We start from the raw sequence: 12397 nt of genomic DNA on the forward strand, positions 1-12397 counted from the left end.
ATCAACACCATTATCCCAGAAACCCTAGACCCACTCCAATTTGCATACCGCCCCAACAGATCCACAGATGATGCAATCTCTATTGCCCACCACACTGCCCTTTCCCACCTGGACAAGAGGAACACCTACGTGAGAATGCTATTCATTGACTACAGCTCAGCGTTCAACACCATAGTGCCCTCAAAGCTCATCACTAAGCTAAGGATCCTGGGACTAAACACCTCCCTCTGCAACTGGATCCAGGACTTTCTGATGGGCCGCCCCCAGGTGGTAAGGGTAGGTAACAACACATCTGCCACGCTGATCCTCAACACGGGGGGCCCCTCAGGGGTGTGTGCTCAGTCCCCTCCTGTACTCCCTGTTCACCGATGACTGCATGGCCAGGCATGATTCCAACATCTTCATTAAGTTTGCCGACGACACAACAGTGGTAGGCCTGATCACCGACAACGATGAGACAGCCTATAGAGAGGAGGTCAGAGACCTGGCTGTGTGGTGCCAGGATAACAACCTCTCCCTCAACGTGATCAAGACAAAAGAGATGATTGTGGACTAAAGGAAAAAAAAGAGGACTGAGCACGCCCCCATTCTCATCGACGGGGCTGTAGTGGAACAGGTTGAGAGCTTCAAGTTCCTTGGTGTCCACATCACCAACAAACTATCATGGTCCAAACACACCAAGACAGTCGTGAAGAGGGCACGACAAAGCCTATTCCCCCTCAGGAGACTGAAAATATTTGGCATGGGTCCTCAGATCCTCAAAGTTATACAGCTGCACCATCGAGAGCATCCTGACTGGTTGCATCACCGCCTGGTATGGCAACTGCTCGGCCTCCGACCGCAAGGCACTACAGACGGTAGTGCGTACGGCCCAGTACATCACTGGGGCCAAGCTTCCTGCCATCCAGGACCTCTATACCAGGCGGTGTCAGAGGAAGGCCCTAAAAATTGTCAAAGACTCCAGCCACCCTTATCATTGACTGTTCTCTCTGCTACCGCACGGCAAGCGGAACCGGAGTTCCAAGTCTAGGTCCAAAAGGCTTCTCAACAGCTTCTACCCCCAAGCCATAAGACTCCTGAACAGCTAATCATGGCTACCCGGACAATTTGCACTGCCCCCCTACCCCCACACAGTCCCCCTTTTTTACTCTGCTGCTACTGTTTATTATTTATGCATAGTCACTTTAACTCTACCCACATGTACATATTACCTAAATTACCTCGACTAGCCGGTGCCCCCGCACATTGACTCTGCACCGGTACCCCCCCAGTATATAGCCTCCCTACTGTTATTTTATTTTACTGCTGCTCTTTAGTTATTTGCTTTTATTTTGCATTGTTGGTTAATGGCTTGTAAGTAAGCATTTCACTGTAATGTCTACCTGTTGTATTCAGCGCATGTGGCAAATAAAATTTTATTTGATGAGCACCAACGTGAAGTTCATAGGAGCATATCAAATTGGGTGTCAAATGAAACCTAATAGTCTATATTTTTGGGAAATGAAGGCATAGATGCATTTTCCATCTTAAAACTGTGGCGTAAGTAATTGTTTGAATTCTGGTCAAACAGATGGAAAAGGGGTCTTAGAAAATATCTACCAGAAAGTCTTAAAATATATTAGAAATAAAGTAAAGTAAAGACCCCTGCCAACTAATATCAACACTTTTATATTTAGTTTTGGAGAAATGATTTCCTTTCTGTAAGTTTTTAAGAAGAATTGCCTTGTGCTTTGTAATTCCGTTACCAAAAACCCACATCTTAAAGATATTTTCTAAATTCTCTCCCTTATGAGGAGAAGTAACAAGTAAAGGTAGACCTAGTTAGTGTTTTCATTTGGGAAAAAAATATTGTATTTTTTTGGTACTTTTTACCCCTTTTTCTCCCCAATTTTGTGAAATCCAATTGGTAGTTAGTCTTATCCAATCGCTGCAACTCCCGTACGGACTCGGAAGAGGCGAATGTCCAGAGCTATGCATCCTCCGAAACACGACCCCGCCAAGCCGCACTGCTTCTTGACACACTGCTCGCTTAACCCGGAAGCCAACCGCATCAGTGTGTCGGAGGAAACACCATACAGCGGACCGAAGTCAGCGTGCATGCGCCCGACCGCCACAAGGAGTCGCTAGAATGCGATGGGACAAGGACATCCCAGCCGTCCAAACCCTCCCCTAACCTGGACGACGCTGGGCCAATTGTGCGCCGCCTCATGGGTGTCCCTGTCGCGGCCGGCTGCGACACAGCCCGGGATCTAACCCGGATCTGTAGTGACGCCTCTAGCACTGCGATGCAGTGCCTTAGAACGCTGTGCCACTTGGGAGGCCACTAGTTAGTGTTTTTACTGATATACATTTTTGTTTATGAATTATGAAGTGATTAAAACTCCTAATTCTGTTACCAAATCGGTAACGGAATTACCAAAATATCTGTAAAGAAATTACTGCAATTAAATTGGCAACAATGGAAAATCATAGTAGTCACAAAACACAGTTGGGTCACCTGATACTGTCCTCTCTTCCGCTGGCATACTGTTTTGTTCAGCTCATAACGGTTTTCTTTCTCTCTCTGTCGTCTTAATGTTTTGTACACTCCGTGTATACAGTGCCTTCAGAAGGTATTCATACCTAGGGCTGTAACGGTGACCGTATTACCGCCACACTGGTGGTCACGAGTCATGACGACAATCAAATTCCAGGTGACCGTTTAGTCACGGTAATTAGGCTTCTCCAAGCTCTGATGCTGCTGCTGGTCATTAGGAGCCTACCAAACTTGCTAACTGCCTGGTACGCCACACTATTGTCCCTCTAATCACTCTGACATCAATGCAAATGTAATCGAAAATCTAATCAAACACTTCACGAGAGCCCATGAGCTCATGTTGCACAACATTTCTATACCCTATGCAATTGCGTGAGAACAGAGTGATGGCGTCTATTAAAAAGAGGAGGATCCCATCAACTTTCTATAGGCTAGGCCTACTATATTTATTTCTCAACTTTCCTAATATTAAGCACATTGCTTCTCTTTAACTGGCTGGCATGAAAATGAACCACGTGAAAAGTGTCTTCCATTCGCTTATTTAAGTGCATAGATGGCATGTATTTTTTTCCCGCTGCCCCTGTTTCGAGACAGGTGCATAATAATGGTCCATTCTAAATCAAAATAAATGTCACGCTTATATTATTTAATATATGTAAAGTAGGGCTGTCCCCGACTAAAAAAAAATCTTTGTCGACTGAAAGTCGCCTGTTCTTTCGACCAATCGATTGCTGGACATGTTTAAACGTGTATTTTTCCATATATAGACAAACCCTATGTGTTTTAATAAAATCAGCTAGATGCATTGAGCTTGTCTGATGCTTTAAGCTTACGGTTTGATGCCTCGAGGGCGCCAGAGATCTAGATAACCAGAATAATAAAATCTTAACCTGACCCAACTGTTCTCCTCCTGCGCCTGCTGGCTTTCGCAGATTCTGCCATTACTCTCCTGAAGTTGCTGGTAATAGGCTACACGAGGAGTCGGCAACCTTTATCATGTGGAATGCCAATTTATCTTACAATTTCTACCGATCTGCATGACAGTTATGCAAATTTTCGTGAAACAGTTTCATTTAATTTATAATAACGTCTTCATATCTCAAAATCATTGTCATGTGGTTAATCAAAATTCTATCCAAATCTAAATGAAAATGATACAAACCTAAAAAGTAACTTCTATTGCCATTGCGAACTATGTAAAAATTGCCTACATAAAGCCAACAAATAAAAACATTGCAGCCTGCAGGTAGAAAATATCCTGATTTTAAAAATAAATATACTATAAATCACATTGGCTACACATGGCATGTCTGCAACGAACTTGAAACATTGTATCAACTATTAACTGGGGTCTGGCCCGAAGCTTGCTCTAGCCAACATGCAACATTCTGGGCACAGCTGTAGGCTATTTGTGCAAGGTATAAGAAGCAGTGCTTGACTTGGGCAGGAGATCACCACACCTCAAATGTTCTACTGCTTGAGCTCCTGTTCCTCTAATAGAATATTAGCTGAAAAGTATTGTGGCGCTCCTGCACCTAAATATAAACAGTACCAGCACCCAAAATGAGTACCGGAACCTATTTCAGTCCAAGTCAAGCACTGATAAGAAGCCTATTATGGTTATCGAAGAGAGAGAGCTGGAAAGATTTTTCAAATACTTTGAGGAACTATTGTAATTCTCAATGGATGAAAAAACAGACTTCGCTTGCTTGCTGTTTGAGGTGAAGAAAACATTACCCGCAGCCTCAGCAATGGATTAGTTCACTGAGATGGGCAAGAATAAGATGGGTGTCTTGTGTGCCATTAAAAAGTATGTGGTTGCTACTACTCGACTAAAATAAATATTGGTCGACCAACAGCCTATTGACCAAACAAGCAACCCGTCGAATAATTGGGATCAGCCCTAGTCTGCAGGTTTGGTCCTGCCAGTAAACACTGTGTCTGCTGGTCTGGTCCTGCCAGTAAATACTGTGTCTGCAGGTTTGGTCCTGCCAGTAAACACTGTGTCTGCAGGTTTGGTCCTGCCAGTAAACACTGTGTCTGCAGGTTTGGTCCTGCCAGTAAACACTGTGTCTGCAGGTTTGGTCCTGCCAGTAAACACTGTGTCTGCAGGTTTGGTCCTGCCAGTAAATACTGTGTCTGCAGGTTTGGTCCTGCCAGTAAACACTGTGTCTGCAGGTCTGGTCCTGCCAGTAAATACTGTGTCTGCAGGTCTGGTCCTGCCAGTAAATACTGTCTACAACCGTGTGTTCTAAAAGTTTTTTTTAGTGAAAGCTTAAGTGACGAACATAGAAGGGTCTGAAATAATTTTCTGTGCCCATAGACAATGTTTTATCGTGCCTAGCGGCCATCCCAATTTTCTGTTTTACAAACAAACACTGCTCTGCGTTTGGCTCGCATGCTATGGGATGAACGAGAGGAATCATAACATTGACAAAATACACTATATACTCTATATGCAAAAGTATGTGGACACCCCTTCAAATTAGTGGATTCTGCTATTTCAGCCACACCCGTTGCTGACAGGTGTATAAAATCGAGCACACAGCCATGCAATCTCCATAGACAAACATTGGCAATAGAATGGCCTTACTGAAGAGCTCAGTGACTTTCAACGTGGCACCGTCATAGGATGCCACCTTTCCAATAAGTCAGTTCGTCAGAGTTCTGCCCTGCTAGAGCTGCCCCGGTCAACTGTAAGTGCTGTTATTGTGAAATGGAAACGTCTAGGAGCAACAACGGCTCAGCCGCGAAGTGGTAGGCCACAAGTGCTGAAGCGCATAGCGCGTGAAAATCGTCTGTCCTCGGTTGCAAGTCCCCGCAGCAATGTATCAACATCTAGTGGAAAGCCTTCCCAGAAGAGTGGAGGCTGTTATAGCAGCAAAGGGGGGACCACTCCATATTAATGCCACATACTTTTGGTCGTGTAGTGTATACAGTGCCTTCGGGAAGTATTCAGACCCCTTGACTTTTTCCACATTTTGTTACGTTACAGCCTTATTCTAAAATTGATTACATTAGTTTTTTTCCCTCATCAATCTACACACAATACCCCATAATGACAAAACAAAAACAGGTTTTTAGAAATGTTTGCTAATTTATACAAATAAAAAAAACGGAAATATCACATTTACGTAAGTATTCAGACCCTTTACTAAGTACTTTGTTGAAGCACTTTTGGCAGCGATTACAGCATCGAGTCTTCTTGGGGATAACGCTATAAGCTTGGCACACCTGTTATTGGGATGTTTCTCCCATTCTTCTCTGCAGAGCCTCTCAAGCTCTGTCAGGTTGGATGGGGAGCGTTGCTGCACAGCTATTTTCAGGTCTCTTCAGAGATGTTTCTCATGGTCTGAGAGTCTAGGTGCCTTTTGGCAAACTCCAAGCAGGCTGTTGTGCCTTTTATTGAGGAGTGGCTTCCGTCTGGCCACTCTACCATAAAGGCTTGATTGGTGGAGTGCCGCAGAGATGGTTGTCCTTCTGGAAGGTTCTCCCATCTCCACAGAGGAACTCTGGAGCTCTGTCAGAGTGACCATCGGGTTCTTCGTCACCTCCCTGACCAAGGCCCTTCTCCCCTGATTGCTCAGTTTGGCCAGGCGGCCAGCTCTAGGAGGATTCTTGGTGGTTCCAAACTTATTCCATTTTAAGAATGATTTAGGCCACTGTGTTATTAGGGACCTTCAATGCTGCAGATTTTTTTTGCTACCCTTCCCCAGATCTGTGCCTCGACACAATCCTGTCTCAGAGCTCTACGGACAATTCCAACGACCTCATGACTTGGTTTTTGCTCTGACATGCACTGTCAACTTTGGGACCTTATATAGACAGGTGTGTGCCTTTCCAAATCATGTCCAATCAATTGAATTTACCACAGGTGGACTCCAATCAAGTTGTAGAAACATCTCAAGGATGATCAATGGAAACTAAGATGCAACTGAGCTCAATTTCGAGTCTCATAGCAAAGGGTCTGAATACTGTAAATAAGGTGTTTTTTAATAGCCTAGGCTGCTATCAGGTTATCTGTGTGTCTGTGTGTGCCGAAACGCCCAGATGGAACGAGTGACACAGACAATGAGCCTCGCTGGCTGTGCGTCTTGTGATGGGTTGTAAATCATCATGGGCTGCAGAGCAACTCTGCTGTCCTCAGAACTGGACAATTATAAACAGATGTGCATTTTTGCCTCCTCTCATTATGAGGCCCAGGCTACTATATGTGTTGTAGGTAGGTTGCACATTGTTAGAATAGTATGTAAATAAGCCTAGGCCAACTACGCATACTTACTTTCATAAGCTTTGGTCAGCTTTGTCCTGAGTTTTGTTTTGACTTACTCTTGTTCAATTTAACATCTAATGGCCTAAAATATTTGTCATTCAAAATAAATCTGTGAATGAGAATAGCATAGACTTTCATAATTATTCCAATGTAAAAGCTGCAACTTTAGGACATTAAACACTATTAGAATAGTTTGGAAAATACTCTTCATAACTTTAGTTTGTCTTAATGCTTTTATGATATTTCAGTTAGTAGGATTAGGCTTTTGGTCATTTGGTTCACAACGGCCTCGCATGCGTCATTTATGTCTTACAGTTGGGCAAAGCATTAGGTTTGTTCAAAGTTCTTATTTAATTTGTATATATTGCTATTGTTGCGTCTATCTTTCATTATTACCTTAGGCCTCCCATGTTTTGGGGTTATTCAAAAACAACTTAACTTTCTGAGAGAGCCTAGAACTCATTCATTGTTTGATCATGAAGTAGCGCGGCAGGAGAAATATAGCATGCATTAAACTGAAAGAGTGGCTTAATAGGCCAAGTCATATTCATATCAAATGGAGAGAAAATAGAACATTTGGCCTTCTTTAACAATAAGACACCGCCGTGTCTGCTATAAAAATAGACTTCGACTATTGGCCCAGATCATCCGACACTTGAGAGAGAGAGAAAATAATAACAATTCTGACCTGATATTTTGCGCCACTTTGGTAACTAGATTGTTCTCTTGCATTGTGTAAATACAACATTTATTGAAATGGGCTATAGCAAATAGAAATTTAGGAAATTTACTCAGGGTCAACCATGCACTGCCCTGCTGTGCACTGCCTGATCCAATTCTGATCGGAGTAATGTTTTGATATTGTGTTCCTTTTTGGTAAAATCTATAGTAGTTGTCCTCCAATTTGTTTTACTTGCCCCGGAAAAGCTTTAATGTAGAGCTCTGTTGTGAGGACATACTTTTTAATACTTTGTGTTCTTATTGAGGTAACCCTGCCAACCAAGAGGTAGAGCTACACATTTCATAACGACATAAGGCTAGGCTAGGTAGGTGAAGAGAGTCTCATGACTACAGAATTGTTCTCAATCTTGAATGCCACCTTCCTTAGCGCTGAATAGGCTATAATTAAGCAATAAGGCCAGAGGGGTTGTGGTATATGGCCAATATACCACTGCTAAGGGCTGTTCTTACACACGACGCAACGCGGATTGCCTGGATACAGCCCTTAGCCGTGGTATGTTGGCCATATATCACAAACCCCCGAGGTGCCTTATTGCTATTATAAACTGGTTACCAACGTAATTAGAGCAGTAAAAATAAATGTTTGTCATACCCATGGTATACGGTCTGATAAACCACAGCTTTCAGCCAATCAGCATTCAGGGCTCGAACCACCCAGTTTATAATGTAGAATAAAGCTCCTTCTCCCTTCCTCTTTTTTACTCAAACAATAACATATAGGCTAGGCACACATATGTGCGTACACACACACCTCCTGAACACTATAGGCTATCACACTTCAGGCTGGCTGGGGGCATGTGGCTCATGTCACAGATAGCAAAACAGAACAGAGGCCTTGCAGAGGGAAAACAAAGTTATTCAATAGTCTAATAAAGCAATTTTCAGCAGCACCACAACACCATCCTGCCTGGCTGCCTGGCTGGCTGTGACTCACTGTACTGAGGCTGAGGGGACAGTGAGAGAGGAGCAGTGTGGCAGAACACGATCTTGGCGTTTGAGGACGTGTGTGTGTACTACATCAGTGGTTCCCAAACTTTTTCACTTGGGCTCCCCTTCCATCATTGAGGAACATCCCACGCCTCTAGGGGATACACCCCACAGTTTGGGAACCACACTGTCTTGAGGGCACGTGTGTACGCAAAGTACTTGTTGAGGGATGAAAGGAGAGAGAGCGGGTGAAAAGAGAGAGAGAGAGCGGGTGAAAAGAGAGAGAGAGAGCGGGTGAAAAGAGAGAGAGAGAGCGGGTGAAAAGAGAGAGAGAGAGAGCGGGTGAAAAGAGAGAGAGAGAGAGCGGGTGAAAAGAGAGAGAGAGAGCGGGTGAAAAGAGAGAGAGAGCGGGTGAAAAGAGAGAGAGAGAGCGGGTGAAAAGAGAGAGAGAGCGGGTGAAAAGAGAGAGAGGGAGGGTGAAAAGAGAGGGAGGGTGAAAAGAGAGGGAGAGGGTGAAAGGAGAGAGAGAGAGAGGGTGAAAGGAGAGAGAGAGGGTGAAAGGAGAGAGAGAGGGTGAAAGGAGAGAGAGAGAGAGGGTGAAAGGAGAGAGAGAGAGAGAGGGGGTGAAAGGGGAGAGAGAGGGGGGTGAAAGGGGAGAGAGAGGGGGGTGAAAGGGGAGAGAGAGGGGGGTGAAAGGGGAGAGAGAGGGGGGGTGAAAGGGGAGAGAGAGAGGGGGGGGTGAAAGGGAGAGAGAGAGGGGGGGGGTGAAAGGGGGAGAGAGAGGGGGGTGAAAGGGGAGAGAGAGGGGGGTGAAAGGGGAGAGAGAGGGGGGGTGAAAGGGGAGAGAGAGAGGGGGGTGAAAGGGGGAGAGAGAGAGGGGGGGTGAAAGGGGAGAGAGAGAGAGGGGGGGGTGAAAGGGAGAGAGAGAGAGAGAGGGGGGGGTGAAAGGAGAGAGAGAGAGGGGGGGTGAAAGGGAGAGAGAGAGAGGGGGGGTGAAAGGGAGAGAGAGAGAGAGAGGGGGGGGGAAAGGGAGAGAGAGAGAGAGAGAGGGGGGTGAAAGGAGAGAGAGAGAAAGGGGGGGGTGAAAGGAGAGAGAGAAAGGGGGGGTGAAAGGGGGAGAGAGAAAGGGGGGGTGAAAGGAGAGAGAGAGAGAGCGAGAGAGAGGGTGAAAGGAGAGAGAGAGAGAGAGAGGGTGAAAGGAGAGAGAGAGAGAGAGAGAGGGTGAAAGGAGAGAGAGAGAGGGTGAAAGGAGAGAGAGCGAGAGAGAGAGGGGGGGGTGAAAGGGGGAGAGAGAGAGGGGGGTGAAAGGAGAGGGAGAGGGGGTGGGTGAAAGGAGAGAGAGCGAGAGGGTGAAAGGAGAGAGAGAAGGGGGGTGAAAGGGGAGAGAGAGGGGGGTGAAAGGAGAGAGAGAGAGAGAGAGAGAGAGAGGGTGAAAGGAGAGAGAGAGAGAGGGTGAAAGGAGAGAGAGAGAGGGTGAAAGGAGAGAGAGAGGGGGTGAAAGGGGAGAGAGAGAGAGGGAGAGAGGGGGGGGGAAAGGAGAGAGAGAGAGAGAGAGAGAGAGAGAGGGTGAAAGGAGAGAGAGAGAGAGAGAGAGAGAGAGGGTGAAAGGAGAGAGAGAGGGGGGGGGGGAAGGGAGAAGGGGTGGGTGAAAGGAGGGGGGTAGGGGGGTGAAAGGAGAGAGAGAGGGTGAAAGGAGAGAGAGAGAGAGAGAGGGTGAAAGGAGAGAGAGAGAAAGGAGAGAGAGAGAGAGAGAGGGTGAAAGGAGAGAGAGAGAGGGTGAAAGGGGAGAGAGAGAGAGAGGGGGGGGTGAAAGGAGAGAGAGAGAGAGGGTGAAAGGAGAGAGAGGGTGAAAGGAGAGAGAGAGAGAGGGTGAAAGGAGAGAGAGAGAGGGGGGGTGAAAGGGGGGAGAGAGAGAGAGAGAGGGGGGTGAAGGGAGAAGGGGGGGGTGAAAGGGGTGGGGTGGGGGGTGGGTGAAAGGAGAGGGAGAGGAGGGGGGGGTGAAAGGAGGGGGGGTGGGGGGGGTGAAAGGAGAGAGAGAGAGAGAGAGAGGGTGAAAGGAGAGAGAGAGAGGGTGAAAGGAGAGGGAGAGAGGGTGAAAGGGGAGAGAGAGAGAGAGGGGGGGGTGAAAGGAGGAGAGAGAGAGAGAGAGAGAGAGGGTGAAATGAGAGAGGGAGAGAGAGAGAGGGTGAAAGGAGAGAGAGAGAGAGGGTGAAAGGAGAGAGAGAGGAGAGGGTGAAAGGAGAGAGAGAGGGGGGGTGAAAGGGGAGAGAGAGAGAGGGGGGGGTGAAAGGGGAGAGAGAGAGGGGGTTTAAGGGAGAAGGGGTGGGTGAAAGGAGAGGGGGGGTGAAAGGAGAGGGAGAGGAGGGGGGGTGAAAGGAGGGGGAGAGGGAGAAAATTAAGAAATAAAGGGAGATAGCAAGGTTGTGGTGAACATCTATGGAAACAATGCTGTCCTCTCCTTGGGGTATGAATGAACCCCCTGCACCGTACCTCAGATCCACCCTCTTCTTGGCAAGTCCATGTTCCCCTATAAAACCCAGTCAATCCTCAATGACTTGTGTATTGGAAACATTAAGGATGGGAAGAAGATGTTGGTGTGGTTGTTGACATTGGGACGTATGATGATGAAGTCAATGGTTATTGTTACATGGCTTTGAGCAATTATGTGCGTTGTCAGTTATCCCTCTGCAAGGTTTTCAAGTTAACGGTATTGTGTGCGTGTGTTCGTTCATTCAATTGTTTTTTATTTGCACTGTAAGGCCTGGCACAAAGACAAAATAACTGTGTAGGCTACATTTTATGACAAAGCAGTGTCCAAATAAGAAGTGTGTGTGTTGCAGGTGGCCTGTGTGTGTGTGAGGATGCCTAGGTAATGCCTCTGGGTGACAGAGGGACACCATGTCTGACAAGGGGACCTCAGGGAGAGACATGGAGCCCCACCTTCTCAACAGTGAGGAAGAGGAGGACGAGCTGGAAGAAGAGGAGGTGGAGGAAGATGAGAACAACGGAGATGATGAAGAAGATGTCCCTGGTAGGTGGAAACTGAAAGAAGACACACACACAGAGATTAATGTTGTCTTAAGAAATGCAATGAATAGAGCTGATATGATTCCATGTGCTACAGTTTCATTATATTATGTCCGGCATGTACAGGGTTAACTAAGAGGCTTATACAACAGGTTTTGATGGGAGGAAAATTACTTGTAATTGAGGAGTTGCAAGTGACCATGAGTGATATTGAACTGATTTTGATAAGTTATTTTAAAACCACACAGTCATATCTCCTCAGTGGTGTGTGTGTGTTCCCTTTTCTGATTGTGTTTATCTAACAGCATTTACACAGATTTTCGGGGTAGTCTTTGGTAGTATGACAACTAGATGAATTCTGTCTAAACTCTGTTCCTCTACAAGAGAGGTCGGCTGTTGAAAGTGGAAGAAAAGAGAAAGAAGGAAAGAAAAGCAGGAGAGAGATGGTTGAGGAGGAAGAGGGAAAGGGGATGTGTTATTTCCTCTCCCAGCCTCAGCGCTGCTTGCTCTCTGGGTTGTGGTGACATTCACACAGCCGTTTTTGGGTATGTTACTGTGACACTGTGTTACACAAGCGCATTATGAAAGACGGCCCTCAACCCCTCCCCTCCTCCCCTTCTCTTTGTGTCTGCGCAGCTATGCCTCGTTCAGCCCCACAGCACAGCGCTACTGCAGCCTTGCAGCACACACGCACGCACACAGCTACGTTATTAGTCATCAGAGTTAGGTTTTTTTGTGGGAATGAATAATGGAGTTTGAGCCTGAATCTTTGTTCTGTTCTTTTGTTATGTTTTCTACTAGAAATAGTTGGTTCACGGTCAGGAAAATGGATTGCCCTCGACATGTAGGCTAGCTACTGTACTTTGACTCTGCTCAGTGTCAGACCTTAATTA

General features: G+C 46.2%; 1 protein-coding gene across 2 annotated transcripts in view; it reads left to right on the plus strand.

Annotated features, from left to right (window-relative positions):
* Window positions 1-12397, plus strand: part of LOC121545496 (helicase ARIP4) — an 87264-nt gene that overhangs the window by 13069 nt on the left and 61798 nt on the right. The window contains exon 2 of one of the 2 annotated variants that reach the window (XM_041856058.2): window positions 11318-11508. In XM_041856058.2, coding sequence (XP_041711992.2) covers window positions 11376-11508 — 133 coding nt within the window. In that variant the 5' untranslated portion in view covers window positions 11318-11375. Of the gene's footprint in view, window positions 1-10919; window positions 11509-12397 lie in introns of those variants that run through there. The other variant, XM_041856059.2, reaches the window with a different exon arrangement.

Source organism: Coregonus clupeaformis, chromosome 30 (genome assembly GCF_020615455.1).
Source record: "Coregonus clupeaformis isolate EN_2021a chromosome 30, ASM2061545v1, whole genome shotgun sequence".
Lineage (NCBI taxonomy): Eukaryota > Metazoa > Chordata > Actinopteri > Salmoniformes > Salmonidae > Coregonus > Coregonus clupeaformis.